Source organism: Myotis nattereri (genome assembly GCF_964212035.1).
Source record: "Myotis nattereri genome assembly, chromosome: 3".
NCBI lineage: Eukaryota > Metazoa > Chordata > Mammalia > Chiroptera > Vespertilionidae > Myotis > Myotis nattereri.
The window spans coordinates 210,906,796-210,933,872 of NC_138077.1; the positions used below are offsets into that span (position 1 = coordinate 210,906,796).

At 48.6% G+C, this 27,077-nt stretch overlaps 3 protein-coding genes across 5 annotated transcripts in view; 1 reads left to right on the plus strand and 2 right to left on the minus strand.

The window, feature by feature from the left end:
• Positions 1–8,674, minus strand: part of PEX14 (peroxisomal biogenesis factor 14) — a 133,259-nt gene extending 124,585 nt beyond the window's left edge. The window contains exon 1 of one of the 2 annotated variants that reach the window (XM_081087047.1): positions 8,342–8,674. In XM_081087047.1, coding sequence (XP_080943173.1) covers positions 8,342–8,377 — 36 coding nt within the window. In that variant the 5' untranslated portion in view covers positions 8,378–8,674. Of the gene's footprint in view, positions 1–5,922; positions 5,987–8,341 lie in introns of those variants that run through there. The other variant, XM_081087048.1, reaches the window with a different exon arrangement.
• Positions 8,675–9,340: 666 nt separating this feature from the next.
• On the plus strand, positions 9,341–17,769 carry DFFA (DNA fragmentation factor subunit alpha). Its single transcript, XM_081087049.1, has 6 exons — positions 9,341–9,550; positions 11,087–11,248; positions 12,938–13,080; positions 14,895–15,084; positions 15,297–15,448; positions 16,206–17,769. The coding sequence occupies exons 1-6, from the start codon at positions 9,415–9,417 to the stop codon at positions 16,416–16,418; spliced, it is 996 nt and encodes a 331-aa protein (XP_080943175.1). The 5' UTR covers positions 9,341–9,414; the 3' UTR covers positions 16,419–17,769.
• Positions 17,770–22,316: 4,547 nt separating this feature from the next.
• On the minus strand, positions 22,317–27,015 carry LOC308516198 (cortistatin-like). 2 transcript variants are annotated; one of them, XM_081087053.1, is made up of 3 exons: positions 24,301–24,440; positions 24,049–24,213; positions 22,317–23,035 (listed from the first exon to the last, which is right to left on the minus strand). In XM_081087053.1, the coding sequence occupies exons 2-3, from the start codon at positions 24,154–24,156 to the stop codon at positions 22,820–22,822; spliced, it is 324 nt and encodes a 107-aa protein (XP_080943179.1). In that variant the 5' UTR covers positions 24,157–24,213; positions 24,301–24,440; the 3' UTR covers positions 22,317–22,819. The 2 variants fall into 2 exon arrangements, with proteins under 2 accessions (XP_080943179.1, XP_080943178.1); XM_081087052.1 differs by adding an exon at positions 26,881–27,015 and having other exon boundaries at positions 22,325–23,035; positions 24,049–24,595.
• Between the last annotated feature and the right edge of the window lie 62 nt (positions 27,016–27,077).

Below are 27,077 nucleotides of genomic sequence, written 5' to 3' on the forward strand. Positions count from 1 at the left end.
TGCCGGGGTGGTGGAGGTGGCCTGAGGTCAAGCTCCACCAGGCAGGCCACACGGCCTGAGGTCCCCCGTCAAGCCCTGCCAGGCGGGGGGCACAACCTGAGGTCCCTCAGCCTGGCACCGGGACGGGGAGCGTGGCCTGAGGTCCCCCGTCAAACTCCGCTGGGCAGGAGGCATGGCCTAAGGTCCTTTGTCAAGCCCCACCAGGCTGGGGGCGCAGCCTCAGGTCCCCTGCCCTGGCCCAGCACCATGCAGCCTCGGGTCCCTGCTGATTTCTTAATTGCGTAAGACTCGTTATGGGAACTTGGCCTCCACTGTGGGCACAGCAATCTTGACCATTATAGTGTGACGGTCAATTTGCATATTCCCTCTTTATTAGATAGGATGTACATATATATTTGTCAATACTCACTAAACTGACCACAACATACCTACAACATACCTATTGAATTCCACAGTAAAGTTTTTGGCCACAAGAACTTTGTAACTCAGTAAGATATTTAATATAAGGTATAACAAATATTAGCAAAGTTGCAAAGAAAGTGACTAGTTTGGAAAAAGTGATCTTCACAATGGAGAAATCCGATGGACATCACTTTAACAAGCAATCAGACATGTCCTCAATAATGGGACAAACCGGTAGCACACGCTTCCTGATGTGACTCACTGAGAATGACAGCTATACAGTATTCTCAAAAATGTTGAACCTGGAGCTAAACGTGAGGAAACAAATCCACATAGCAGACACTACCGAACAAGGGTCCGTGCTCTCCTCAGAGTCAGTACCATGAAAAAAAAAAAGGCAGATGAACTCACCAGAAATGTATACTCTATCTTCACAAAAGGCATGTAGCATATTTTCACAGCAGCACTAACAGTAACAACCCAAAAGGCAAACAACCGACATGACCATTAAGAGCAGAATGGTTAATAACAAATGGACAAGTATGTTCACAAAATGTAAGAACTACAGATAGCAGTAAAAATGAACTGTCACTGTTCACAACATGGATAATCTCATAAACGTAATGATGAGTGAAAGCAGCCACTGAGCCAATGGATTTTAAGTCAGAACAGGGGCAACCTTTGGGGGTTGGAGAGTGATGGGAGGGACCCTAGGAGGATTTCTGAGGTCCTAGTAATGTCTGATTTATTGATCCGAGTACTGCTTACAATTCACCAAGCTGGACACATAATTTGTGTGTTTTTTTTGTTAAATTTCAGTAAAAGTGGTTTTTTTAATGTTAAAGGTTAGGGAATCATTCTACATTAAAGCAGACTAAAGAAATAAATCAATACAATCTCTGTTTCTTGATTGGATCCTGATATTTTTAACTGGGAAAATTTGAATGTAGACTGTTTAATATTTTGCCAGTACTAAATTTCTTATGTGCTGATGATATTGTAGTTGTGTAACCTTACGCTTATGAAAGACACGGTGAAGCATTACAGGATGAATACTGTGATGCCTGTTACTATAAAATCCTTTTAAAAAGATATATAAGGAGCCCTCATGCCAGTTCGATTCCTGGTCAGGGGCACATGCCCGGGTTGCAGGCTCAATCCCCAGTGTGGGACGTGCAGGAGGCAGCCAATTAATGATTCTCTCTCATCATTGATGCTTCTATCTCACTCTCCTTCTCTCTTCTTCTCTAAAATCAATTCTTTTTTTCAAAGTTGAGGGGAAAAGCTCTTGTTTGCACTGCTATCATTCAAGAGTTCTTAGCCTTCCATACCTGCATGTAGAGACTTGGAGAAGAAAACTCTCATTGGGCACTCAGTATGCACAACATGCTTTTTTATTTTTATTATGTATTGACTTTAGAGAGCGAGAGGAAGGGAAAAGGAGGGAGAGAAACATTGATTTGTTGTTCCAGTTATAGATGCATTCATTGGTTGATTTTTCTTTTTTATTAATCCTCACCCAAGGATATCTTTCCATTGATTTTTAGAAGAGTGGGAGAGAGAGAGAAAGACAGAGAGAAACATCAATGTGAGAGAAACACACTGATTGGTTGCCTCCTGCAACCAAGGTACCTGCCCTTGACCGGAATCGAACCTGGGACCCTTTGGTCCACAGGCCGATGCTCTATCCGTTGAGCCAAACCAGCTAGGGCCATTGGTTGAATATTGTATGTAGCCTGGCGAAGAGATCAAAATCATTAACCTTTGCATATCCGGATGATGCTCTAACCCAGCAGTTGCCAACCTTTCGCACCTCATGGACCACCAGTGGTCCACGGAGCATCAGTTGGCGACCGCTGCTCCCAACTGAGCTACCCGGCCAGGGTACAACATGCTCTTTACATCTGTGATTCCAGTTGACACACAGAGCAACCATCCAGGGTAACTGTTATTACTCTCATTTCACAGAGGAGAAAACGGATGCTCAGAGAGGTGGAGGGACAAGTCCTGTAGTTAGACAGTGCCAGGGTGCAAACTGGTGTGTCAGACACAAGGCCCTGCTATTCCACTCCATAATGTCTTCCTTGGTCTCATCTCCTTCCCCTGCTTCTGTGTTTTCTCAATCCAAAATTTACTATGTCCAGTGAGCCCCACAAATTTGAAATTTATGTTCTGTAATAATACTCAATATTCAATAACCATTAGACAATCAAATTGAACTAGCCTCTCTCTCCACTGAAGACATTAAAGCTGGTGGGAAAGTATAGAAATAGGGTAACATTTCCTCTTCCTACGGGCCATGATATATGACATGCACAGACTAGACGGGACTTTGATCAGAGATCAGAAAGTAACATGGGGAAAACAGAACAAGGAAAGGAAGCAATAAATGCAATTCCAACAGACTATCTTGGAGACAGACTAAAATGACTATGCCATTATGAAAAAGCAAGTATGTCACTGAAATCTAAAAGTCACAAAGAACAGCTAAGGTAAACACCAGCATTTGGAGTGTTGCTTTAAATTCCAAGGAAATTACTTCAAAATAAATAAAGAACTTTAATGGACAACATGAAAAATCATACCCTAACACATGATAATAGGGCTTGAGGAAAGGTTTAGATTACTTGTGAATGAAAATGCAGTTTACTGAATGGACTAATAACAGATAAGACACTAGGGGAGAAACCGAGATGGCGACATAGGTAAACACTGGAAATTGCTGCCTCACACAACCACTTCAAAAATACAACTAAAAGACAAAACGGACATCATCCAGAACCACAGGAAGGCTGGCTGAGTGGAAATTCTACAACCAGAAGGAAAGAGAAAAGCACACTGAGACTCAGAGGAGGTGCAGGAGTAAAGTGCAGAGGTACGGAGGCGCACGCGGCAAGGGCTGGCAACTGAGGAAACGGTTGTCTTTTTCAAGCTGGAGGGAGACACAAGCTCCCGACTGCTCTGAACTCCAGTTCCGGGCAAGTCTCTGGGGACCCAGACTCATACGGGAGAAACTGGACTGTCTGGCAGTGGGCAGAACTCGGAACTCGAGGGCAGCTTTCTCTCAGAGGTGCTTGCAGCGATTACCGGGACACTGAGATGCGGGGCCTCTTAGGTAGGACTGAGGATCAGCCATAGCTGTTTGCTCCACCCTGTTGATTCCCTGAGACCCCACCCCACCCAAGCTGTGCACAGAGGCTTTTGCATATGAAAGGCCTGGCCCATGGGTGGGCAAACTTTTTGACTCGAGGGCCACAATGGGTTCTTAAACTGGACCGGAGGGCCGGAACAAAAGCATGGATGGAGTGTTTGTGTGAACTAATATAAATTCAAAGTAAACATCATTACATAAAAGGATACCGTCTTTTTTTTTTTTTTAGTTTTATTCATTTCAAAGGGGCCGGATCTGGCCCACGGGCCATAGTTTGCCCACGGCTGGCCTGGCCCTTTGCAATCTGAAAATTACCTAACAAACTGCAGCTGGGTCAGAGAGACTCAGAACTTCCAAAAGAAGGCCCAAGGCCCCACAGCAGCTTGCACTGCTTCACAGCTGGGCCTCATCTGGGCACCTCCAAACCCCAAACAAAGAAGAGGAATCTGCAGATTTCTCCATAGCTCCTGCTGGGTAGCCTCAGGAAGAGGCTAAATTAGCACCTCCTCAGAGCTCCAAGAGCCAGTGTACCCAGTGGTCAGAGTGGGACCATCCAGATTACAACTCCTCAGATCCATAAGGGACAAACTCAGGGGATAGAACTCAGTGAGCACCAAAGCCCCACTGAAGCAAGTCTTGCCCCAGAAGGGCGTCTCCAGCACAGAAGTTCTCCCACTGTAGACACAGCTGATTCTCACAGCCAATTGGCCTGGAGGTCAATTCTTCCCAGTGATACTTACAACAATCAAAGCTTAACTACAACAAGACTGTGCACAAAGCCCACAAAGGGGGTGCACCAAGAGTATCCACCTCAGTAATTGGGGAGGCTGATCCATTGGGCCCTAGAGGACACCTAGCACAGAAAGCCACTCTATCAACACAGGGAAGCATAAAAAATGTGGAGACAAAGAAACAGGACACAAATGACAGAAATGGAGGAAAGCAAACTGCAGGATATAGAGTTCAAAAACACACTTATAAGGTTTTTCAAGAATTTTCTAGAAACCGCCGATAAATTTAGTGAGACCCTCAAGAAATCTAGTGAGACCCTCGAGATGATGAAAAAGGACCAACTAGAAACTAAGCATACACTGACTGAAATAAAGAATACCATACAGAGTTCCAACAGCAGACTAGAGGATCGCAAGAATCAAGTCAAAGATTTGAAATACATAGAAGCAAAAAACACCCAACTGGAAAAACACAAAGAAAAAAGAATCCAAAAATATGAAGATAGTATAAGGAACCTCTGGGACAACTTCAAGCGTACCAACATCCGAATTATGGGGGTGCCAGAAGAAGAGAGAGAGCAAGACATTGAAAACCTATTTGAAGAAATAATGACAGAAAACTTCCCCTACCTGGTGAAAGAAATAGACTTTCAAGTCCAGGAAGGGCAGAGAACCCCAAACAAAAGGAATCCAAAGAGGACCACACCAAGACACATCATAATTAAAATGCCAAGAGCAAAAGACAAAGACAGTATCTTAAAAGCAGCAAGAGAAAGAAACTCAGTTACCTACAAGGGAATACCCATACGACTGTCAGCTGATTTCTCAACAGAAACTATGCAGGCCAGAAGGGAGTGGCAAGAAATATTCAAAGTGATGAATAGCAAGAACCTACAACCAAGATTACTTTACCCAGCAAAGCTATCATTCAGAATTGAAGGTCAGATAAAGAGCTTCACAGATACGAAAAAGCTAAAGGAGGTCATCACCACCAAACCAGTATTATTTGAAATGCTGAAAGGTATCCTTTAAGAAGAGGAAGAAGAAGAAAAAGGTAAAGATACAAATTATGAACAACAAATACACATCTATCAACAAGTGAATCTAAAAATCAAGTGATGAACAAAATAAACTTGTGAATATAATAGAATCAGGGGCATAGAAAGGGAATGGACTGACTATTCTCGGGGGGGGGGGGGAGATGTGGGGGGGGGCAGGAAAAGACTGGACAAAAATCATACACCTATGGATGAGGACAGGGGGGCGGGGGGGTAAGGGCAGAGGGTGGGGTGGGAACCGGGTGGAGGGAAAAAAGAGGAACAACTGTAATAATCTGAAAAATAAAGATTTAATTAAAAAAATAGATAAGACACTATATCAGGCACTCTTTTAAAATAACTTACTTGCCGAAACCGGTTTGGCTCAGTGGATAAAGCGTCGGCCTGCGGACTGAAAGGTCCCAGGTTCGATTCTGGTCAAGGGCATGTACCTTGGTTGCGGGCACATCCCCAGTGGGGAGTGTGCAGGAGGCAGCTGGTCGATGTTTCTCTCTCATCAATGTTTCTAACTATCTCTCTCCTTTCCTCTCTGTAAAAACTCAATAAAATATATTAAAAAATAATAATAATAATAACTTACTTAATCCTCACGGACAACCCATGCGATAGGCACTAGTTTCGTTCCCATTTTACAGATGGACGATCTAAGGCCAGAAAAATTAAGTAATTTATCTAAGATCACCCAGATGGTAATAGTGGGGGCTAGGATTCTAGCCAGTGGGGATGGCCTCAGAGCTCATACTTTTAACCACTGCTCCTCACTGCCTGTTAAGGAAGAAACAGTTGGTTACTCACTCCTAATCTTTCGAAATGAGGTATTGATTCCACAAAGACAACTAACAAATTTTCTATAAGAGACAGAACACTGACTCCGCCCCACAGGAGTAATGCAGCTCTTCCTACATACAAACCAAGTTTGGGGGAATTCTCCAAACAGTTCTTCCGATCCCACTCTGCTTTGACTAGAGAAAAAGATAACAGGTTGATCAGGACTTAAAAATGAAATGGCACCTGCGGCCTGGGTCACTCAGTTGGGCGTTGCCCCGTGCACCCAAGGCCTGCTGGTCCGGTTCCAATCAGGGCACCTGCCCGGATTGAGGGCTTGGCCCCCGGGGCCATAAAGGAGGAAGCTGATTGATGTTCTGCTCTCACATCGATGTTTCTCTCTTCTCCCTTCCTCTCTCTCTAAAAATCAATAAATGGTCAAAAGAGTTGGTTCACTTAACAAGTGTGCTTTTGCAGCTGATTGTCAGTGAGAGAATTTGGCATGAAGAGTCCAAGTTTTCCTCCCGGCTGCCAGCATAATCTGATGCAACCCCAGCTCCACCGACTTTGGGAAAGAGGGCAAAGGAGAAGCAGAGCTGAAACCAAACAAGCCTGGCCACGTCCCCTTGGAGGACCTTAGAGCCTTTCCACGGGGACAGAGGGGGCAAGTCCAGAGCCAAAGAAACCTTTGGGCCCTACCATGGCTCCACGTGGCACGGTTTCCAGTCATGTTCACAGCACTGGCAAACAGACGCTCAGGGCCTGAAGGCACCCTTTCATCCCTTCCATTGGCATACTGCCCTCTCTATGCCAATAGCATCCCAGCCTGTGGGCACTCCTGACATTTAACAGTCGGGAGAAGCCCAGATTCCGAGGCACCCCGCATTTCAGCGAGCCGTTCGGGGAAAGGCAAGACAGGAGGGCCCTTCTCTCGGGACAGCCTCGCACTCCAGAATTTTCTGACAGTGAGAAGGCCAGACTCAGCCTTCATTGCTTCCCCTGTTTTACCATCCATCTTTCTGACCACTCACCCCTCTAACGGAAGCTGGTCTGGGGAGCACTCAACTCCTCTACGTGCAACTCCCCTAATAACCGTATCGGGGAGAACAAAACAGAAACATGGAGCGGGGCTGTCCTGCCTGGGGGGGACGCGAAGCACCAGGAGGCTGCCCGGAAGCCCACAGGTGCTTGGAGGCGGGAGATGAGCGAGGCGGTGCGGGCTGCACCCCTTTTCTCCTGCCTCTCATCCCAACTAAACGCACGCGCGCCTGGATGCAAGTCCAGGCTCCCGCAGGCTGGCGGCTGAGGTCACGCTGCAGACCCTTAGGATCCGCTTCTGCAACATGGTGGTTAATGGCCTGTGCTTCTCAGGGCTTCTGATGAGCATCGAACGAGACCACACACGCCATCTGTCCTCGGCCTGGCAGCACTGGCAGCACACGCTCGGTAAAGGCAAGATGCCGCTCACCCCCGCCGGCCCCTCCACCGCGGACCGCCGACCCCTGCGGAGCCGCGCCACCCACTGTTCCCGACGGCGGGCCACAGGCATGGGCACGGGCCCTCGGGGTCCCCGCCACACTCGGGGTCCCCGCCCCGGATGAGGTGCGGCTCAGCCTGTGGCCGAACCGCTACACCGGAGCTCTGGGTGGAGACACCGAACCCTGGGGAGCGAGGACGGGTCCTGAGCAGACAGCGTGGTGGCGGCTGTTGTTTACATGGAGTCAGCCCCTTCCCACCAACGCACTGAGCGGGTCACCCCGACCCTCCCACTCGGCGAGGGGCGCGCAAAGGTGACTGACGACGAAGCGGGGGCGGCGGGGCCACCCGGAGGCTGAGGCGGCGGGGGTGCGAGCCCCGAGGGAGGCAGGCCCCTCCCCGAGGGACAGCCGGACCCGCCGCGCCTCTCCCTCCTCGAGCAGGAGCCCTCGCAGCTCCGGGCTGGGGGCTTCTCGGCGTCCCGCCACCGGCCCGGCCCAGCAAGGGAGACCCCAGGGGCCGGCAGGCGGGTAGTGGCACCTGCGGGCGCCCCGAGCCCGGGAAGGTGGTCAAAGAGGGGTCACGGGGGAGGGGCCGGGCTGCGAGGACCCGGGGAGGGGCGGGGAAGGAGGGGGCAAGCGAGGTCTGGCCCCCGGTTTCCGAAGCGCAGGGTCCCCACCCGACTCCCAGCCGCACACCGAGCACCCCCTCCAGCGGGGGTCCCCGCCACCACGGTCGGCCCGTCCGGCTCCCCTCACCTGGCTCGGCTGCTCTGCCTGCTCCGAGGACGCCATCTTTCCGAGGCCTGACTAATCGATCGCCGCGGGGCGAGGCTTCTCCCAGGCGCCCTCGCTCTCGCTCTCCCGCCCAGACTGAAGTAGCCGAACCGAGCTTATCGATGGAGGCCACCCGGGGAGGCGGGGGAACTCCCACGTCGAATCACCTCGCACAATTTTCATCAGGTCTCTGCTTTCCAGGAAGATCCGAGGTCTGTCCTTTTTGCACTCATATATAGATAGATAGATATACATATATACATATATACATATATACACATATATTCATACATATGCATATATATACATATTCTATATATATATATATATATATATATATATATATATATAATCTCAGTGATGTGGCTCGCATTTCCACTTTCCTCTCCGATTTCATTTAGACCGTAATATTTAGCTATTTACTTACGCATTTTGTTATGAGTCCAACCCTAATTGCACGGCTGAAGCAGGGAGTTGAACGGAAACGTGTGATTATCTTATGCTTCTCTGTTATGTTTTTCAGCAAGACTGAAACAGCCTCATCAATTTTTTAAATTGACTTCCTTCAGATCAGCCTGAAAGATGGGACATCTTACAGAACTTTTCAGGTTGGAAAGGGAAAACAAATTAGCACAGGGCAATAACAGACTCAAAGTATTCATATTATACATGTATACATGCAAATAGGAGTGCTCTAACAAGTCAAGGGAGGATGCATGCGTATCGTCCATAATGCAAAATAAACCCCTATTGACCTCCTTTTGAACGCGCCATTGCTACTACTAAATACAAGGTAGGAAAACACTCTTCCTAGGTCGAATTGGGCTACGTAACCAAGTCGGCTTTGCACCCAGATACTACAGCTCCCGGCATGGCCCGGGGGCCGCACGCGACCAGCGTCCATTAGAACTACATCTCCCGGCGTCCCTTGGGTCCCATGCGTGATTTGCTACGGAGAGAACTACATCTCCCGGCATGCCAGGGGAGTGGGTGGAGGACCCCGGCACTAGCCTCAGTGACTTCCCGGAGTCAATCAGGTCCCGCTCCTGCAGAGGATGGAGGTGTCTTGGGGCGCCAGTGGTCCGGAACCCGGCGATAATCAGGCTCTAAAGCCATGTCTGCTGCGCCGCAACCACAGCCGCGAGCAGTACGGCGTGGCGGCCTCCTGCCTCGAGGACCTGAGGAGCAAGGGTAGGCACGGCCCGGGGACCGAGGCGAGGCCTTGGGGGGCCGGGGCAGAGGGGGGCCGGGGCCGCGTGAGGAGGTCGGCGGGGGCAAGGCGGGGTGCAGAGAGGCGACTTGGGATTCTTGGAGCTCCGGGAGCCTTGGGACGGAAATGACTCAATAGCGACTTACACGTTTCAAAGCGTTCACAAGCGCTTTAACTTATCTCGTGCGGCACTCGTCGTGGTGGAAAGGTAGACGGGAAGCATTTTGCAAATTAAAACAGACTCGATGTGGGTACCTTGCCTGAAATCATTTAGGTTTTGGACCAAATCCCAGCCTGGTGCCTTCTTATCACTCGGGCTGTCCAAGGTGAGCCCATGGCGGGGTGGGGCGGGTTTCCACCCTCAGCGCTGGCAGGCACCTGTGCGATAAAGAGGGAGCTGCTTGCTGCCGAGGATCTGGAGGCCCAGCCAGCCATCGCGTGTTGTGATGAGTTGACAGAAGTCCTGAGCTCCTCCCCAGGTCGTTACTAGCTCCTTGATCTCGCCCTAACCCACATCTCTCAGTTTTCTCGTTGGCAGTGGGTGTAATATTTCCAGCCCTGCTTCCCGGGATTGTCAGGACTCTCAGGGGATACATGCAAATAATTTACAAGCGTTATTAGTCCGTAGAAGTAACTTGTTTAAAGGAATTCTACCAGTGGTCCCCAGGCATGTAGTCCCAGTGTGTGCCAGGGTTCAGGGCTTCCTCTCTTGGTCATCAGGCCCCGGAGAAGGCAGGCAGAACCCAGGAGCAGCCGCAGTGCTGTCCATGCTTTAGTGACATGCCTTTGCCCTATGTCTTTACATGTATTTATGGTTGGCATTCGGGTAGAGTTTAATGCCCTTTCACTGCTGGGTTGCAGTTGGCACAGAGACCCTGTAAGTGCTGTGCTCTCTGGAGCTCCTCCTCCATTTGGGCGGGAGACGACATTGCCTTGAGGATATTTGTAGTCTTGGCTACTTCCCTGCTTACTCTTGTCTCATTAGCATCTTAGGCTACTGATACAAGTTTCTGCTTCTTTATACGTTCCCATAGGTTATAAAGGCTGCAAAGAAAGATCCCACAGAGAACAAAAAGCATAACTTTTTTTTTTTTTACATTTGACACAGAAGAGTTTAAGATGACTGCTGAGTAAATGAATGAAAGGCTGCTTGTTTACAAGGAATTGAGCCGGATTCTGCAGGTGTAAATACCAGTTCTGTCACTTAATGTGCTGTCTTGGACAAGTTACTTAACTTCTCTGAGCCTTGGGCTTGATGTCTGTAAAATGGGGGTAACAGTAGTATCTACCTTCTAGGACTGTTACGAGATTAAATATTCTATGTGCCGAGCACTTAGAACAGTACCAGGCCCGTGAAAGGGTTATATTAGTGCGACTAAAGTTGTGGCTGTTGTTGTAGTTATCATTACCTACCAGGAATTCTGCTGGGCCCTAGGGCCATACAAATTGAGAGTGAAAGGATACGTGTGTTTTCCTTATGGATACTTGTCAATTGCCAAATGTTTTCTTTCTCTCAGCCTATGACATCCTGGCCATGGATAAGTCCCTGGCACCAATCACCTTGGTCCTGGCAGAGGATGGCACCATAGTGGATGATGACGATTACTTCCTGTGTCTACCTTCTAATACTAAGTTTGTCGCATTGGCCGGTAATGAGAAGTGGGCGTACAACAACTCAGGTAAGAAATGTTGGCCATGTGCAAATGGTCCATGCCAGGGGTCCTCAAACTACGGCCCGCGGGCCACATGCGGCCCGCCGAAAACATTTATCCGGCCCGCCAGGTGTTTTTGCCGCCGCTGCCTGTTGCTTAGCAGCCGACTAAACTATAGTCCGGCCCTCCAACGGTCTGAGGGACAGTGAACTGGCCCCCGTTTCAAAAGTTTGAGGACCCCTGGACTATGCAATACAGTATCCGTCATGATTCATGTTCCGGCTCAGGCCCCGGGTTACTGTTTGTCTGACGGTCTGGGAATGCCAGGTACGGTGCTGAGCCTGGGGGTGAAGATGGGCCCAATTCTCAAGTAACTCACAGACCCACAGCAACGAAAATGCAGCATGGCAGAGCGATCCGTGCACAGGAAGAGTCAGGCTGCCCCACCTGAGTCCAGGCTCTGCCATTTGCTAGCTGTGTGACCTTGGCCAAATTACCTAACTTCTCAGCACCTAATGGAGATGATAATTATGGCACCTGTCTCCTAGGGTTGCTGTAAGGAGAATAGGACATAGTACATGTCAAACCAGGGTTTCTCAGTACGACTGCTGACGTTTTGGGCTGGAGAATTCTTTGTTGTGGGGCTGTTCTGTGCATTGTAGAAGGTTTAACAGCATCCCTGGTCTTTGCCCTCTGTATGCCAGTAGCATCTCCTCATCCCAGTTATGACCATCAAAAATGCCTCCTGACATTGTCAAATGTCTCCTGGGGAACAAAATCACTACCAGTTGAGAACCTCTGACAGAAAGCAGTTAGATCTTACCTGTCACACAGTAAGGGCTCAATAAACGTTACCTGTCACTATCATCACCGGGGATGCAAAGGGAACTAACATTGATGAGCAAGGATCAAAGAGCTGCAGAAGTGCCTTAAGGGAAGTCCTCAGGCCACTAAATTGAGGAACTAACCTTCAGCAATGGCTCTGCCAGCCAACTTTGTCCCCCAGGGACAGCAGTAGCCGCAGCTCCTCCAATCAAGGGCAAGGCCAGTCCACAAGCATCGTGAGAATGAACGTCTTATATACTCGGAGACGCAAAACTAACCTACAGGGAAGTGTGGTAGGACGCTGGGTAACTCCTTTCCATAAAAGAACAAAGAGCAGTTAACATGCAGAAGTAAAGTGAAGCCTGGCCGGTGTGGCTCTGTGGTTGAGCATCAACCCATGACCAAGAGGTCACCAGTTCAATTCCCGGTCAGAGCTCATGCCCGGGTTTCAGGCTCGATCCCCAGTAAGGGGCGTGCAGAAGGTAGTCAGTCGATTTTATCTCGTCATTGATGTTTCTATCTCTCTCTCTCTCCCTCTCCCTTCCTCTCTGAAATCAGTAGAAGAAAATTTTTTTAAATATGGAAGAAGAGGGAAAATTAGTTGGAGATTGGCTTTCCCATAACCTTGAGAAAAGGTGCTTCCTTCTCCATTGAAATTATTCTAAACTAGAAGCCCAATGCACAAAATTCATTCAAAGGGCTCGGGCCCCCTGCCACCGCCAGAAGGTCATCTGGAAGGACGTCTGGTCTAATTAGCATATTATGCCTTTATTATTATAGATGGTCAGTCGGAAGGATGTGCAGACATGCTGGAGGGCTGTGTGTGTTGGGAGGGAGGTGAAACACTTTCAGTTCATGTGACTGTGACTGGCCTTTTCCCCCACCTGTCAGACGGAGGCACCGCTTGGCTTTCCCAGGAGTCCGTGGATGTGGATGAAACAGACAGCGGGGCAGAGCTGAAGTGGAAGAATGTGGCCAGGCAGCTGAAAGAAGACCTGTCCAGCATCGTCCTCCTGTCAGAGGAGGACCTCCAAGTAAGCCTCTTCCACAGCTCACCGCCTCGCGTTTGGCCTCTGCCGCCCACAGCAGTTTCTTAGTTTCCATGGGTCTTGCCATAATACTTTTATTATTATTATTTTTATATATACATATTTTATTGATTTTTACAGAGAGGAAGGGAGAGGGATAGAGAGTTAGAAACATCGATGAGAGAGAAACATCGATCAGCTGCCTCCTGCACACCCCCTAACTGGGGATGTGCCCACAACCAAGGTACATGCCCTTGACCGGAATCGAACCTGGGACCCTTCAGTCCGCAGGCTGACGCTCCATCCACCGAGCTAAACCAGTTAGGGCGACACTTTTATTATTTATTAATGAGAGAGAAAGGGAGAGGGGAAGAGATTCAGAAACATCGATAAGAGAATCATCTTTGATCGGCTGCCTCCTGCACACCTTCTACTGGGGATCGAGCCCGCAACCCAGGCATGTGCCCTGACAGGGAATTGAACTGGTGACCTCTTGGTTCATGGGTCGATGCTCAGCCACTGAGCCACACCAGCTGGGCTTATTTATTTATTTAAATATATTTTTATTGATTTCAGAGAGGAAGGGGAAGAGAGAGAGAAATAGAAACACCGATGATGAGAGAGAATCATTGATCGGCTGCCTCCTGCATGCACTGAATTGAAGATCAAGCCCACAACCCAGGTACATGCCCTTGACCGGAATCGAACCCGGGACCTTTCAGTCCGCAGGCCAATGCTCTAGCCACTGAGCCAAACCAGCTAGGACTGGGCTCATTTATTAATTTTTAAATATTCTTAAATGACAACCAAGATTCCTCATTTTCTAATTTGCTCACCTGGAACAGGAATCTTTCAGCCCTCACCTTGCATCAGAATTGCCTGTGGAACTTTTTATTTTTTTTTTATTTTTATTTTTTTAAATATATTTTATTGATTTTTTACAGAGAGGAAGGGAGAGAGATAGAGAGTTAGAAACATCGATAAGAGAGAAACATCGATCAGCTGCCTCCTGCACATCTCCCACTGGGGATATGCCCGCAACCCAGGTACATGCCCTTGACCGGAATCGAACCTGGGACCTTTCAGTCCGCAGGCCGACGCTCTATCCACCGAGCCAAACCGGTTTCGGCATCTGTGGAACTTTTTACAAATACCGATGCTCGGGCCTCACCTAGACCTATTAGGCCCACTGTGGGGGTCTAGGATGTTCTGCTAGAGCTAAAATAGTCTTTTAAAGATATAAACATGTTTAAGGCTAAAATGATTAGAAAAACTTTTGCTTAAAACAACCCGAGATCGACTCATTATATAAATAATCATATACTTCCTTTATATTCTATACATTTGGGTTTTCTAATATCAGGATTTTATTTAGTTTTTAATGAGGCATTAGGGCATCATTTTCCAAATTTTTACTAGAGGAAAACTGAAAGCATTGCATGCTTCTCTCTTGACTCCTAAGCAGCCATTAGGAAACTTTGGAAAATAGGTTAAATGAGTCTGTGAAACTGATGAATTTGAGAGAGAGAACAGCCTGCTTAGAAAGTACTTGTCACCCCGTCTGGTGTGGTTCAGTTGGCCGGGCCTTGTCCCGTGCACCAAGGCTTGCTGGTTCGGTTCCCAGTCAGGGCACATGCCTCGGCAGCAGGCTGGGTCCCTGGGGGCGGGCATGCAGGCCGCTGATCGGTGTTGCATTCTCACATCAGTGCTTCTCTCTCCCTCTCCCTTCCCTTCCTCTCTCTCTAAAAAAGCAATAAGCTATTCTTTTTTAAAAAAAGAAAGTACTTGTAGGTTTCTTCAAGTCTGTGTTTGTTTGTTAGGTGCTCATCGATGTTCCCTGTGCAGACCTGGCTCAGGAGCTGGGCCAAAGCTGTGCCACAGTCCAGGGGCTCCAGAACACCCTGCAGCAGGTGCTTGACCAGAGAGAGGAAGCCCGGCAGTCCAAGCAGCTCTTGGAGCTTTACCTCCAGGCTTTGGAGAAGGAGGGCAGCATCTTGTCGAAGCAGCAAGGTAGGACTCACCAGCCGGGGGAGTCACGCCGGGAACCGGGTGCCATAGAGCCTTTCCTGGAGAGAGAGCCAATTGTAACAGAGTCCAAAGCAGGGGAGCCACAGTTGCTGGCATCTTGAAATGACGTGTCTGCCTTGCCCTGATTCCTGGCTGGCGGTGGGTGGGCTGGGGTCACGCACTGTGCTCATCTCCATCCCACGTCTGCTTTGCAGAGTCCCAAGCTGGCTTCGGTGACGGGGGGGATGCCGTGGACACGGGTCTGAGCAGAGAGCCCTCCTCCGAAATTGCCCTTTCGAGCCAGATCCTTACCACACTGAAGGAGAAGCCTGCGCCAGAGCTGAGCTTGTCGAGCCAGGATTTGGAGGTGGGCGAGAAGCTGGGAGCCTGAGCTCCAGAGAACGGCTCCCCCTGGAGGTGTAGCATAGCCCTGCAGGGGCTTGTGTGGGGTGTTTTCCACCTCCGCAGCCCGAGTCTTAGCTGCCAGTTTGCCTATTCTATGCCAGAGCCTTTGCAAACATCGCATGTAATCCAAATCAGAATGGCTTGCACAAAATGGACGCACTCCCACAGATCATCAAACATGGCTTTCTGATCCACAGTGGGCAAGGAGGTGAGGAAGCCTGATAGGGAGGGACCGCAGGCTCAGCTTCTGCCACGGCTTCTGCGCCATCAGTGGTTCCAGAGGGTTCGCAGGCAGTCGAGGCACAGACACCATCACAGGGAAAGGCACACTCCAGGGGCCGCCTTGTGCCGGCCCTCAGACCAGGGAACTAGAAGCTTGACGAAGAGAACCCATCAAGGGGCTGCTGCTTCCTTTCACCTTTGTCCCAACTACCTCCGCACTGTAGCTAGCTGGGCAGGAAACTCTGTTGACGTGCACATGGCTACATTTCCTGTAAGAGGAGGACTTCGTAGTTGCTCCAAGTAAACTTCTTTCCAAAGAGCCTTCCTGTTGGTGGTGTTTGGTCAGAGAAGGCCCAGACAGTTTCCTGTGAAGCAGACCTGGCATTTCTGCAGGGACATCACCAACCCCAATCGCCCAGCTGCACTCCCCTAAGAGCCGCGGGAGCAGAAGAGGGGGCAGAGGTCGTGGCTCTCAGTGGCTCTTATTCTCGCCGCAGTTGGTCACCAAGGAAGACCCCAAGGCGCTGGCTGTTGCTCTGCGCTGGGACGTAAGGAAGACGGAAACTGTTCAACAGGCCTGTGAGCAGGAGCTGGGCCTTCGCCTCCAGCAGGTGCAGAGCTTGCACTCTCTCAGGAGCATTTCAGCACGGAGGGACCCCCTGGCCGGAGAACAGCAGAACCCCAAACGAGCCAGGCAAGAGCCCGCATAGCTGTAGCTGCAGACGCGCCAAAGAGAGCCGTGTGACCTCGGCTTTGTTCTCGGTAAATCCCTTCAGCCCTTTCAGCTACCTGTGTCCTTCTCTGCCCCCTGCCCTGGAGCACGATCTCCTGGGAGAGGCTGGAAGACTGTTCCAGATCCCAGCGTCTGCCCATTGTGAATGATGCAGCTGCACCAATAGACAGTGGGGCCTTGACTTACGAGTGTCCCAACTAACGAGTTTTTTTGAGATACGAGCCGTCTCTCGGCCGATTTTTTGCTTTGAGTTGCAAGCTAAAAAAAATTCAGGTTACGCGAGCCAGCTTCAGATACCCCACCGCTAGTTGGCGCAGCGAACGTCACAGTGATTTGACATACAAGTAATTTGAGTTATGAGCTCCGTCACGGAACAAATTAAACTCGTAAGTCAAGGCCCCACTGTACCCACCTCCTCTACATGTTCTTACGTCCTGTTTGACATGGCGAAGGGCAGTGAAAAGAAATTGTCATACTTGGCTTTTTTTTAATTGTCATACTTCAGACTCACCATCCTGTTCTAAAGATAGAAATGCAGAATTTAAACAAATAGTGCTAAAGAAGGTGGCACAATAGTGTTGTTTATGGCCACAAACTTGTTTCTCAAATTAATTAACTTTTTTGTGTGTCTGTTCAAAGGCACATATTAAGTGTGCAGGCCTTAGGGACGCGGAGAGTCTCATGATTCCTAATATCCAATTCAGTATTATTGAGCTGTATCCGAAACCCTTCTCCGTTTTCTAATACGTTTTATCAGCAGGGGGTGTAAGAGGTCATTAAATCCATTTCCATGCGACATGACTGAGTCTCTCTGGGTGCAAAGCAGAGACTTCTGGTTTACATACTTCTTTTTCTGTGCAGACTTACTCTTCAGGTTTTGTACCTCTCCTTGCAGGGGAAAGGTACCGGGTTATCAGGGACTTTTTTTAAGCATGTTTAGAGGAAAGTAGAATGCTATTACGAGATACATTGGCTAATTATTATTTTAGGTTAATTATTCAGTGAAGAAATACAACAGTAAGTCCCGGGGCCAGGGTGGGTGCAGAAAACACATAGAACAGAAAACCTTTCCTTCTGTGATCTTGAAGGAGGGCTCCTCTGCACTCAGCATCCTTTCCCTAATGCCTCACTCCCTGGGTTCTCACTTCTTAGTCCCACCGCCTTTTTGATAGCACATTTTGTTATGCCTCCTTAATTGTCCTTAAACAAAAGCCAGGGCTGATAACCTGCCTACATGTGTACTTTCAAAAGCACTGACATAATACCCCACATGTAATATTTCAGAAGAAACAAAAGGGAAATTTCCAATAAAATGGCATGTATCTCAGTATGTCTCTGTCTGGCATGACTATACCGACGGCACAAAGACACTGAATTACCGTGAACTTGACAGGCAGCCAGACACGGGTGTGTAGTGATTGTCAACTCAAATACCACAAGCAGCGTTGCCCTTCGTAATGGGATCTCCCCTATCAGTGACCTTCTGAACGAATGACATCTGTACTTTTCTTTTACAAGGTGGTTGCATTCTTGAAAAATCCAGGGAACATCAAAACTGGGGAAAATACTTCGTATTTCTACATAAAACAGAATTCGGTTTCAGGCTAGGATAATTTAGGTTTTCATCCATACAAATGCCCAGCTTGGCGACCAAAAGTCACATGGGATGTGGGACAATTCTCCGTTGTGTGGGATTGTCCTATAACTTTGCTTGAAGGCCCGCAGCCCGCCTCCCACCCCCTCCACTCAATGCCAGTAGAACCTTCAGGTACTGGGATAACTGAAGCGTCCCCACACATCTTCCAAAGGCCCCGGATGGGGCAGTAAAGCCAGCTGCACCTGCCACATGGGGGCCTCACAAAACTGCATGCGTGAGCGAGGTGGGGCTCGGCGCCTCCTTTTATACACGAGCAGAGCTCTGCTGGCCTCATGTCACCGTCGGGGGGCCAGGATTCAAAGGCAGGTCCTTGGGTTCTAATTCCCCTGCTTTTTCCACTTGTATTTTTTTTTAGGTCCACTCACTCTTCAATTCCACATCCAGGTCACTGATTTTGCTCTCCTAATGTAGTAAGTTGGAAAAGGCCTAAAATGTCTACAACATAATTGCCAAAAGGTTCCTGTCTGTAGCCATTGTGACGGTGGGTGTGAGAAGTAAATCAGCCACGAAGTGAGCACAATAGTAGCAGAAGCTGGAGAATGCTCTCTCCTCACCAGCTCTGTCAACGTCGTATTTTTGTCAAGTACACAGAGGAGCTGTTGGAATTCTGTACAAAATATAACAAAATCACCAAGCATCTCAGCTGCACAGGATAAAGCAATGGTTCTCAACCTTCCTAACGCCGTGACCCTTTAATACAGTTCCTCATTTCATTGTTACAAATTGAACATAATGAAAGCATAGTGATTCATCACAAAAACAATATGTAATTATATATGTGTTTTCCGATGGTCTTAGGCGACCCCTGTGAAAGGTTCATTCAACCCCCAAAGGGGTCGTGACCCACAGGCTGAGAACCGCTGGTAAAGGAACGAGCACTGTGGGTTTGGAGTGAGACAAAACCGTGTTGAGTCTAACCGTTGGCGACCTTAGTTGCCAAAAATGTAAGGTTAGTATAAGGCCCCACGGCCGAAAGAGGTAAATGATGTGAGGAGCAGTGGGCCAGAGTGGCTCCCTCTCATCTCCCCAGCACAGAGATGCCGGGCGGAGCAGAGACAGGGCTGTGTCTGTCCTTAGGAGGCGCCCATCTATGGGTCTCTAGGGAAAGGGCCTTAGGCTGCAAACTCTGGCCCAAATGTGTAGTGAGAGCGGCTGCAAACACATTGCACTGCCCCTGGTCACCATTTACCTCCCCTCCACCACTGTGCCTCCAGGCCTTCTAAAACAGAAAAGTAGCAGCACAGCAATATGTCTAAAAATAGGAGGGAGGGGGAAAAAATAGGAGGGAGAGCAGGGCAAGCCTGTTCTTATGGCAGGAGGAAAGAATGTCAACGAAAGCAGCTGGGACTAATGAACTCTACATCAGCCATATTCCGTTCTTTCAACTCAAGTCAAGTGTCAGTCCCCATTAGGCAACTGGCTTTGACAAGAGCTGTGCTAATTACCACTTACCAACCTTTAATTTCTGGGTAAAAGCAAAGGGAAAAAAAACTAATGGATTTTTCATTTTCCAGAAAGGAATAAAATAGTTGTCTGAACAAAACACACACACACACACAAAAAAAAAAAAACCCTGCATTAATACAAGAATTATTAATGTGTCTTTGCTAACCAGATTATTTAGCTGTTTAATTTTTTCTTTTTGTGCCTTCAGGGTTTTTCAACATTTTATTAGTAAGGTTTTGCCTTAAATTATTTTGGTTGTGTCTTTTATTACTTGAGGGTGTTTTTTTAATTCTTTTTGTTTAAAGTATTGCATGTCTCCTTTTTCCCCCTTGACCTTTCCGCGGTTGTTCCCACCCCCACAGCACATGCCCTCGCCCCCGGCCCCCTACTGTCTGTGTCCATGGATTCTGCTTACATGCATGTATACAAGTGCTTTGGTTGATCTCTCACCCCCCACCCCGCCTTCCCTCTGAGGTTGGATGGTCTGTTCCATGCGTCCATGTCTCTGGGTCTATTTTAGTTCCATCAGTTTATGTTGTTCTATTACTTGAGGTTTTTAAGGACCTGGAAAATGATCTAGTCGGCACCTAGCCACTGCCCGAGTCCCCTACACGGCTGGCTGGGTCTTCTGTCCCGTGGGGAAGCCTCCCCAGGAGGCGCGCTGGCTTTTCAGATCGCAGGACCTTAAAGTTGGGTATTTGCTTGAATTAAATCGCGTAACACTTGCGCAATTACAAGGAAGTAAACCAACAGGTTAAGGCATAGATACTGACTGGGTTTTCTTTAATATTTTCTAATACCATGTTACAAGAACTTCAACCAAAAAAATTCTAGCTTTTCTCCAGCTTGTAATTATTTTAATGAGACAAACATATGTATTCTTGACCACTTAACTACTTAATTACAGAGGAGAAGGGTAAGTCAGTGTTTTCATTAGGGTCCGAGAAACTCAGTAGTGGGCTGCTCAGCTGTCCTTTGCCTCTTCCTTTCTAGTCTAGAAACAGAAAACGTCCTTCTTTTACGCCTACATGACTTTTCCTCTTCTGACGTGTTCAACGTGGAATCCATATCTCCACTGAAGAAGCTACTCCGGTGAAGATGTAGTTCACCCCCCAGCAGGTGCTGTTAAATCAAGCTAAGTATCTCCCGTGAGCTTACTGGCCTGAGTTTCCGAAAGCCTGGGAAGAGCTGCTGTCAGCCCTGAACTGTGAATAGTGGGAAGGGATTTCTGTCAAGTGCTTATGTCACAGTTCTCCCTCAGCAGTTAGGGGTCTGTTCTGGTGACGAATGCTGGAAACAAAGGCAAGAGAATGAGAAGTTGTCCAGGCGCTGACGTCCCACATCTACACCTCGGCTTTGTGACTGTCCTCAACTGCAGAAAGGCAGACTGTGAGAAAAGTCTACCAGAAACCTGATGGTAGGAACTGACCCTAATTACCCATTTTACCCGACTTTATTAATCGTGAGCATATTAATCTAGCCTAACATGCAGTGGGCGCCAGTGCACATTTTATTAATCCCCCTGAACTGAGGTAGGCGTGGGCTTGATGGATTGCCTGGCAGTCTCATTATTAGCCTCATTATCCTTCAGGTATCACTTAGTTCAAAGTTAAAATCCCAATCTTAAGGACTGTGTGTGTATGACCTCAGTTGAAACTGAAAAACAATGGCCATGCTTTTCTTCTGGAAAAATCTTCCAAGACAAAGTTCTGAAGGTTAGCTGGTCTTTCGGGCACACGTCGCCACCAGTGTACTGACCCAATTACTGTCTCCTAAAGCTGCTGTGTTTGGAAATGTGGATGCCATTAAGGCTCTTCTATCACATTATACTTTTACTCAGCGAGTAATTATGAATATGAGCTCAGCTCTGCGGAAAACAGAACGGAACGGTCAGCAGTCAGACCCGCGAGCCTGCCCCCCTGGTGTCAGAGAAGAGGAAGACCGCCGCGTCCTCCAGCCGGCGCCTCCTCAATGCTAGGCCTCACCCTCAGAAACGTGCCCTAACTCCAGGGATGAATCTCTCAGCGTTAAAGTTTAGCATCTAGCCGAGACCGGTTTGGCTCAGTGGATAGAGCGTCGGCCTGCGGACTGAGGGGTCCCGGGTTCGATTCCGGTCAAGGGCATGTACCTGGGTTGCAGGCATATCCCCAGTGGGGGATGTGCAGGAGGCAGCTGGTCGATGTTTCTCTCTCATCGATGTTTCTAACTCTCTATCTCTCTCCCTTCCTCTCTGTAAAAAAATCAATAAAATATATTAAAAAAAAAGGAAAAAAAAAAAAGTTTAGCATCTAAAAACCTCACCCTGGAAGCTTTCTTTAGAATCTATGACTCAAGAGTTATAAAAATGCATAATCAAGCGAGGATTTCGGTGACGTGGGGGAAGAATTAAAAATTTGATGAGGGTTTGAAACAGAGCAACTTGTTTACTCCTTTTTCTTGAGCCGACCAAAATCCCGGCCCTCCTGGGCTCAACGTTGCTCTGCGTTACATCCCAGAAAGGAATCCCCCTCCTCGAACACTCACTCACGGTCACTTCTGTGGGAGATGGTTGAGGAGTGGGGAAATACAGCAATTGCAATGCATGCCAACAGAGGCGCTGTCTGCAGACAAGGTCTGGACCCGGGACTGCAGGTCCCTGGAGGAGGCGGCGGCCAGCAGGCTGCACCAGCCAGCAGCACGGCTCGCTGTGTTGGGTTTGAAATAAACCTGAAGCGCTCATCCATGAAAAGAATTCTAACGAATGATTAACTGACTCATTAAAACGAGTATGTATGCAACAGCAGGTTCGAATGTAACTTTTATGAACATGTCAGCATAATGTCTGTTTAATAGCATGGCATTTGTTTCTATATAAATTTTTGCTAAATCATGAATAATAACTATTTTGCTCTTTGAGTGGTGTTAAAAATTGGCTTTTAACATGAGGGCAATATTTTTTAAATTAGACAATTTATATCAATATGAACTGATATGTGATTCTGAACCCTTAAATATATAGCCTTGAGCTGTTTTAAATCAAAGGAAGAAAGAGAGAATGAAGGTGGCTGCACTGAGCACAATACTGCAAAACCCACAAAAGTCTATCAAAAATATTCACTTTGGGTTCCAGATTACTCAAGACATTCAGTATTGGGCACCGCTGGAGTTTAAATTAAAAATACTTTTCAAATGACACAGAAACAAGAAGGCAACTGCATAAAGAATGGTCACGGCTGCTTAATACATTTTATTTGGCTCCATCGTTGCACTTCCTTGCATGAGTAATCGGTGGGGTTCTACTTGCAGGAGGAGAAGGTCTTCCAGAAGAAGTTCTTGCAGGGCACCTTATCTGGGCGCTCGGACTGCTGCGGGGGCGGGCCTTCCTGCCGCCTGGACACCTCCCCGGCCGCCCCTCCCATGAAGGGCGCTGCTCTGGCCTGGGACGTCCGCGCGGACCTCCAAGCCAGGAAAGTCAACAGGCTGTTCTTCATTTCTGCCACTTCCTGCAAATGCTTTTGAAAAGAAGCAGAGGACAAAGAAAAATCAACCATCTGGCTCAGCCAGCAACTGAAGACAAATACCTCCATCCTTCCTTCCTTCAAAAAAATAAAATTGTTCCAGAATAAATCACATATCCATTTAAAGGGTGAGGAAGTTAAGCGAACACCTTAACAGCATTGCTCTAATTAAAGGAAAAGTTGAGAATTCTCAATCATGGAAAGAAAAAGACAGCTTGTTTTTCCCATAATCTTTGCTGAGGTCCTTAATTTGAAGAGGTCAGGAGACCTGCCATTTCCCCAATAAGTGGCAGCTCAGGAGCCCCGGGGTGGATCAGGTAATTAGATGCGCAGGTTTTCCCTCTCTGGCCTTCCTCCCGGCCGTCCACAAATTGCTCTTCAAGACAGATTAGATTGAGACGTTCTATCCTGGTCTTTCAAACTCCTTCGAAAGCTTCCGGGAGTAATCTGATGATAAATGACCTGTCTGAGACTCATCTGGTAATTTCAGAGAAAAATCCATTTTTAATGGTCAACTTTATGTACTCTCCTTGGAACTTTTTCAAAATGGAAAAAAAGAGAAAAATAAATCACCCCATGAAGTTGCACGTTCTCACAATGAAAAAGTAACGATGTCAATTCATCCGAGCCGGTGAGAACATGTGCCGGGTGTATAAATTAAGACTCTAGAAGTGTGTGTGGCTTAACAGTGCAGTGAGCGCCATGCTCGCAGTACAGCAGACTGGTCCAATCCCTGAGCGTTCACAGACCAGCAGATGGACACCGCTAGCATGAGCAAGCCCGCCTGAGCTTCAGAACTTCCCAACCGCCTCGGCTCCGCGCTCAGCGAGACTCCGGGTCTGTGACATCACCGGACCCAGGGCAGCAGGGAACACAGGCTCAGCCCGCAGCCCGTCCGACACCCTCAGCCATGCGGGCGCCGGGGAGTCCCCGGGCGTGGCCCAACAGGCCAGGCAGCGAGACAGCCAGAAAGTGGGCCAGCATGTGGCCAAGTCGGGGCTACTCACCTCCCTGTGGCTGTCCTGGCCGGCGCCGGCAGGGCCACCCTCCGGAGGCAGGGCAGCGGCGGCCGCGGAGAGCAGCAGCAGCAGCAGCAGAGAGAGGGACAGCGGCATCCTGCGGGCTGACGGGCTCCTCCCCAGCTCTGCGGCTGCTCGTCTTTCCCGGCAGCCCTGAAATCGGTGTTTTGTGGACGTGGGTCTCTTTGGAGCCTGGGGGTATTTTTAGCTCAACCTGCAGCTGGTTTTTTGTATACTTACCTGTGTGAAGCCTGCACCCCTTCCTCCTTCACACTCAGCAGTGACGCAGATGCCAGAGCAATCCGTGCCCACAAAGGCGCTTCTGGGTGGGACTTAACCCTTCATTAAAGACGTGGGTCTTTGCTGTGTTTAGAGCCGATTTGCTCTTCCTTTGCAATTCAGGTGCACTTGCTTCTAAAGAAGTCCCACATCCTCCTGATAATGCCCACAGCAAGCAGGAGGCCGTGCCGTCAAAACCGAGCAATTCCACATGGTACACAGTTAGCCTTCGGTAAGGAGCTGACAACCTGCAATTCTGCGAATAAAGAGAAGGGCTGGCTCGGCTACGGGCAGAAGAAACGAGGAGGCAAGAGGGCTCAGGGAGCCACTTAGACCAGCATCGCCTGGTTTCGCCAAATCGCAGGCAAGGACAACCCAGTGGTGGTTCCCCAGCCAGCAGGCCAGACGCTATCGTCCCGCCCAGGCCTTCTCGAACGGTGATGTGAACCAAACCGCCTAAATGAGGTTAAGGCTAGAAAGCAGATTCTCATGTTGTGCCAGGAGGGCCAAGGCCCCACATTCTAGCGAGCACCCGGGTGATGCTGACACCGAGTGGCCAGGCTCAAGTCCAGTGTTTTTCAAACTGCTACTGACCACCCACTAGCGGGTCAGAAACTAGCACTTCTTTTGAATGAACAGAAGTTAGAGTGCATCACGAAGAGTAAGATTAAATACACTGCTTCGCGTCAGGTGTAAAACATCTTTCACTGAATGACCCGCACTTGACCGGCTCCTGGGCGCACTCTCCTGAGGACGGTGCCACCGCTCAGTGCAGACTGGGGTGGCCTCTGTGCCACCTCTGGCTCTTCCTCACTATGAACGCTAGAAACCCCTGGTTGGAACCAAGTAACCTAAGCAAGGGCTCCAGCTTATCCCACGAGCACATCCTGGACTCCAGGGCACAAGTCTTCCCCGGTGCCCACCATGCCAGGCACCACACCAGCACCGAGCGACCACCATTCACCACCCAAAGTCTGCCTTCGGGCAGCTGACCATCCAACGTTTGATGCAAGAATGTGTGTTTCTGAAAAGAGATACAATGGGAACTTTGATTAAAAGGAAAACGAAGGCTGCTCATTCTAAAGGGCAGAACAGGACCCGGAGAGAAGTTAGGAGGGGGAAGAGTTTTCCCTATCAACAGAAGGAACTTGGAATTAGTCTCCAGTAAGAGAGGGCTCTCGTCCCTGGAGTTCAGCAGAGCCTGGGGAGCCACACCCCGGGAATGCGGTGGAAGGGGTTCGCAGTTGGTGGGAAGATGGACTTAACGACCCTAAGGGTTCTTTGTGGACTCCACCGTCAGTAGAGGGAATAGGCACCTTCCGATGAACTCTTCCTGGACATCGCTGTGTATGAGGCGGTGCGGCCTTTCCCACCCCCTCCTCCTGTCACATATACCTCACTGCCAGCGATGTTTAACCCCAGTCACTGTTACGAGTAAGAACACAGTTTCAGAAAGCCATACAGCTACCAGAGTGGCAGAAGCAGGGTGCAAATCCAGGCTTGTCAACCTCTGGAAAGTCCATGGTATCTAGTCTCTAGATTCTCCCTGAGGAGGAGTTTTAAGAGAGTTTATCTGAAAATGAAGCCAACATACAGGTCTCTGGCTGGAATGTCCTGCCAAGATGGAAGGCTTCTTGGTTTCCTTTTCCTTCACTGATGTGACACACAGATGTTACAATTAACATCTGAGATTAGCTCTTTGCAGAAGCCGAAACCAAAGTTTGAATTCAATGCTTTACTATGATCACAGCTGGGCATCTCTTTTTGATTGTCGGCCTTTGGGGTGTCTTTTGCTAATCACTTGGGCATGGATGGTAAAAATCCTGTCCAAAATGCATGTCCTTTTTCCTCTCGCCCCTCAAATCAGCACCCCAAATGTACAGTCTCTACTGGTCAGTAGACGTTAACCTCTCCACCCTTCAGCTTGCTCATCAGTAAAACGGGAATAACCAGATGTGCCCGGAGGAAGGTGTGAAGATCCAGGGAGGACGACCGGGAGCACCCAGAGCAGGGCCTGGCACAGGGAAGGGCTCTGTACATGCCGTCCATTCTCTTCACCCTCCTGCCCCTACAGGGGAAGGCACGCCTGGACCTCTAAGCAACCCCCAAAGGAAGACAGACGGGGGCTCCTGGGAGCATCACCTCACAAATAAGAGAGGACAACACACTGAGTGTTCCGAGTCGCAGGCAGGTTTCCTCGAGCAAAACTTCTCCCAGCAGAAGCGGTTTAATTACAGCACAGCCCGAGGAAAATCACAAAAACTGCTTCTGGAGAAAACCTCATTTAAAAGGTAAACAGGAACATTTCCCAAACCTTTTTACCTTGTGATCACGTGACATGGGTTTAAAACATTGGTAATCAAAAGAACTAAATAAATATAGCTTTATTCATTTTCAGGAATTGTCAGCCTAAAAAATTACGTAAAAGAATTAAGAAATGACTGATTTTGGCTTGAAAAAAAATCAACCATATTTAACTGCCAACACAATTTTATTAATTGCAATAGATACAACTCCCAGTACACACCACTGAATACGAACCTTTCCATGTGCTTCGGTGACGCGGGATGGGAGTTCTGCTTGCGTTTCCCGTGCTCTTTTAAAGTTTGCGGTCACTGACTCGGAGAAAGAGCACAAAAGGCCCCCTCGCCTCTTTTTTGGTTTTTGTTGTTTAATCTCTTCTCCCTTCAAAGTTCCCTTTGGCAATATGGTTTTCGGAGGCTCTCCCTGCTGAGGCT

Coding starts and splice junctions, on each gene's coding strand:
- LOC308516198 (XM_081087053.1), bottom strand. CDS start 24,156: ATGCCGCTGTCCCTCTCTCTGCTGCTGCTGCTGCTGCTCTCCGCGGCC. Junction 23,036..24,048: donor GCCAGGACAGCCACAGGGAG/GTGAGTAGCCCC, acceptor TCTTTTCAAAAG/CATTTGCAGGAAGTGGCAGA.
- DFFA (XM_081087049.1), top strand. CDS start 9,415: ATGGAGGTGTCTTGGGGCGCCAGTGGTCCGGAACCCGGCGATAATCAG. Junction 13,081..14,894: donor TGTCAGAGGAGGACCTCCAA/GTAAGCCTCTTC, acceptor TTTGTTTGTTAG/GTGCTCATCGATGTTCCCTG. Junction 15,085..15,296: donor CATCTTGTCGAAGCAGCAAG/GTAGGACTCACC, acceptor TCTGCTTTGCAG/AGTCCCAAGCTGGCTTCGGT.